This window comes from Triticum aestivum, chromosome 2B (genome assembly GCF_018294505.1).
Source record: "Triticum aestivum cultivar Chinese Spring chromosome 2B, IWGSC CS RefSeq v2.1, whole genome shotgun sequence".
In the NCBI taxonomy this organism is placed as follows: Eukaryota; Viridiplantae; Streptophyta; class Magnoliopsida; order Poales; family Poaceae; genus Triticum; species Triticum aestivum.
The window spans coordinates 41,922,483-41,926,600 of NC_057798.1; the positions used below are offsets into that span (position 1 = coordinate 41,922,483).

General features: G+C 49.4%; 1 protein-coding gene across 1 annotated transcript; it reads left to right on the forward strand.

Annotated features, from left to right (window-relative positions):
* Positions 1–1,031: 1,031 nt before the first annotated feature.
* Positions 1,032–3,401, forward strand: LOC123043355 (uncharacterized). The gene is made up of 2 exons (XM_044465768.1): positions 1,032–2,338; positions 2,944–3,401. Exon 1 carries the CDS (start codon positions 1,105–1,107, stop codon positions 2,332–2,334), a length of 1,230 nt encoding a protein of 409 aa, XP_044321703.1. The 5' UTR covers positions 1,032–1,104; the 3' UTR covers positions 2,335–2,338; positions 2,944–3,401.
* The last annotated feature ends 717 nt before the right edge of the window (positions 3,402–4,118 follow it).

Sequence of the window (4,118 nt, forward strand, 5' to 3'; positions counted from 1 at the left end):
GCAAATCAAACATTTTCAATGGCAAATTTAGTGACGCAAAGGATGATAATAAGCATGATGATTTCGTGATTTTTTTAGGGGAAAGCTAAGCTTTATTGATGATAATCCACATGTAGTGGGGTACAATTTGGATCATGGGAATTAACCAACCAAGTATTGTGTCCCAGACCGAGAGAAAGAGAGTGCTTAGCTAAACTATGTGCTTCGTCATTAACGGCTCGGCCTTCAAAAATAAAATTACAATCTGAACTTGTGGTGACTGTGCCATATCGTCCATAATTTCCTCTGTTAATATTTCAAGTATTTTGTGCTTAAGTAGTTTTTAAGATATCTAATAACACCCGAACAACTGATACGAGCACATGACAAATCAAACATTTTCGATGACAAATTTAGTGACGCAAAGGATGATAATAAGCATGACGATTTCGTGGTGGAGGGCGCGTCGTGCCAAACTATAGCTGGCCAAACGGGCCGGGATAGTTGGGCCGGCCCGGTAGCACGGGCCTGGCACGGCACGACACGTGCTAAACGGGCCGGGCCCGGCACGCGGCACGCCATAGGCCGTGCCTGGGCCTGAAGGGCGAGCACGCGGGCCGGCACGGCACGGCCCGATTAACTTTTTTATATTTTTTATGTATCCTAATATGGGGCAACAGGTAAAAATAGGCTAAAAAATGCCCAGTGCGCAAAATAGGAGGTAGATTAATGGGCCTGGCGTGCCGGTAGGCCGGCCCGATTAGCATACGGGCCGTGCCTGGGCTGCAGGCTGCAGCACGCGGGCTGGCACGGCACGGCCCGTATAATAATCGTGCCTAGGCGGGCCGGGCCGTGCCAGGCACGATTAGGATGGGCCGTGCCGTGCCGGGCCGTTTGGCCAGCTATATGCCAAACTAGAGTGAGCCACCGCTATATTATCGGCGAGTGGGCCAAAACTGCGGCCTAGGCCCATGAGCAGGACCGGCTTCCCGAGCCCAACTGACCTCTTTCTGGGGCAACACGAGGCGGCAACCAGGCCGAGCATTCTCGTCCCCTCCCCTCCCCACCCTTCTCCTCTCCGTCGCCGTAGATCCACCGCCGCAGTCGCCGCCGCCGCCGCCGACGATGGGCTGCCTGCTGGCGCTCACCGACGACCTCATCGCGGACATCCTCATCCTCCTGCCGTCGCCGACGGACCTCGGGCGCGCCTCCGCCTCCTGCGCCTCGCTCCGCCGCGTCGTCACCTCCCCGCGGTTCCTACGCCGGGTCCGCTCCCTCCACGCCCCGCCCCCGCTCGGCGTCTTCGTCCCCGACGCCGCCGCCGGATTCTTCCCCGCCCTCCCGCCCAACCCCGCGGCCGGCGCCGCCCGCGCGGTCGCCCTCGCCGCCGACTTCTCCTTCGCCTTCCTCCCGGCCCCCGCGCGCGCCTGGCTCGTCCGCGACCACCGCGACGGCCGCTTCCTCCTCGACCGCGCCGCGCCCGCCGGCTCCACGGCCTTCACCGAGGTCGCCGTCTGCGACCCGCTCTCCCGGCGCTGCCTCCTGCTCCCGCCCATCCCCGACGCCCTCGCCGCCGCCGTCGAGAACCCCTACCTCCAGCGCGGCGGCGACGATGGGGGGCTCCAGTCGCGCAGCAACGAGATCTTCCTGGCTTCTCGTGGCAACGACGGCCGCGGCGAGGAGCTGCCGTTCGCCGTCATCTGGATGGCCTGCTGCCGAGGGAAGCTGGTCGCGTTCTCCTTCTGCTCTGGATCTCGGGAATGGAGAGCGCTTTCGCCGCCGGTGCACCACGCGCTGAGCATGCGGAGAGTCATGGGTGTCCGACTGGGGCAACGCAACCATGCCCATGGGTGCTTCTACTGGATGATAACTCTCACCCGGAGGTGGCTCGTGCTGGACACCCGCAAAATGGAGTTCTCGATCCTTGACATTTCGCCTGTCCTGGCAGGCCGCTCGATGATGTTCAGTAATCAGATCACCACTCTGGAGTCAGGAGAAGGCAGAACAACCGTTGTGGTCTCAGATCTTTTTAGGGCGGATAAAAGATGCGTCCTCTACTTTTATTCGTTCATGCATTTCAGTGACCGGTGGCAGCTGCAGAACAAAATCACCTTGCCTGAGGAATGGGGAGACCGGTTTCGGGGCATCATAGGTGCATTTGAGGGCTGCTTATATATAAAGCTAGATCATCCAAAGCAGAACTTGGGAGATCCTGTTGAGCAAAATGTCACATACTTTTGGTTCGATGTCAAGACTATGCAGGTTGGTAGGTTCACTGAGATAAGTGCTGCTACTGTGAACGAAGCCTACCTTTACACAGGGTTTCCCCCATCTCTGTCACTTCCTAGTGTTTGATGCGGTAAGCTTGTTCTCTCTTCCTGTTTTTTTTTTCATTTTTCATTTTATTGTTTAGCGTTATGCCATACTAGATTATTTCATTTTGTAGTTTAGCGTTATGCCATACTAGATTACTAGTGTTGTTTGACATTATGGTTATGTCTTTTGGAGAATCTCCAATTTTTTTGTCCTCATAATTATACGTCTTTCAACCTGTAAATTTTGATAGGTTGCTCTAGAATCTCAACAAAATGATGAAAACAACTCATGCTAGATAATTCACAGTAGTAAGAATGCTTCAAAGTTCTAATCATCAGCTGCACATCTAAAACGTGTTTTTTTCGTCATCTTGTAAGATACTGAAGTTATGGGTACTGCCAGAAAGGATGTTTCCGCTGATTAATGAGCACTTCTCAGTTTTTCATTTCATGGTTTAATGTATCTAATTCACAATCAGAACCAGCATTCTGTTTCATTCTTGAATTCCATGCTAGTTGATGCAAGGAACAAAAGGGCTTCCAAAATTTATCTTTATTGGCTTTCAGATGCTTAAGTGTGACATGGTTTAAGGGTTCTATGTCACCACATTTTATTGAAATCTTATTGATATGCAAAATTCTACTGTAGATGGAAGGCTGATTTCTGGATTGGCTGGTTCCTTGGATCTGGAAAAGGGTGCATGAGTAATGTGTCACTCTTTACAGCCTCATTGTCTTTATAGCATTCTTGTATCGGTACAACTGTTATGGGGAATTGTTGCAGCCTTGGAAGTGGGGAATAGAAGAGGATTCACTTGGATTCCTTTTTGAGGAGCACCAATTCAAGATGATTTGGATGTATCATTTAATGTTCCATTGTTCTCATACAGTCGTACCAGCAGTTATGTGTCACAGTAGGGTCTGATCGAGCCCAGTCGAATGTTGATGCATGCAAATTTCAGCTGTATGCATTAGTTCCTAGTTGGAGTTTTGCCTTCAACCACTAGATTTCCTGAGGTTCAATGTTGTATGCACTATGTAGTGCTTTTGTTAGATTTAGGCTTTGTATGTCTTTCCATATACACTTTAGAAAAATTCTACTCCCTCCGTCCGGAAATACTTGTCATCAAAATGAATAAAGAGAGATGTATCTAGAACGGAAATATGTCTACATACATCCCTTTTATCTATTTTGATGACAAGTATTTTCGGACGGAGGGAGTACCTTGCAAGGTGTAGTACTGTATTCCATATACATTTACCTGAGATGCCAGAGGTACTAATAATATTTGTACTAAGGCCATCTATATTCTAGGTGAGGAGTGGACACAGTCAGTGATTGGCTAATGAGTCATGGGCTTGAAAGCCATGCATAATGGTGCTTCTACTAGATTGTTCCTCTCATGCAGAAGTGTACTGTAATAGACACGCAAACACTCGGGTTCACCATCTTGACAATCTTATTATCATGTCATACTATATAGCTGCATTCAATTAATCAGATAATTTCACAGAAGCCAGGACAAAGTCGTTACCAATATTGTCTACGATTTCTTTCTGCTGGATAAAGCATGTCTAAGTTTCTGTAAGTTCATGCATAAGTCTGCCAAGTGCCATTTGCTGAACGTGATCACCTTGTGAAATGTGGCTTCAGTTTATGGACATCACAAGGTGCATGCATATCCCAAGGAATTCAGCATATGAGAGTGGAACATCTGGGTGAATATTTTTTGCTTGATGTTTGTCAGAATTGCATTTTTACAACCATTTCCTCATCATTGCCGGTTTTGTCACTGACAGTGTATGATATGGTAAGTTTGCTCT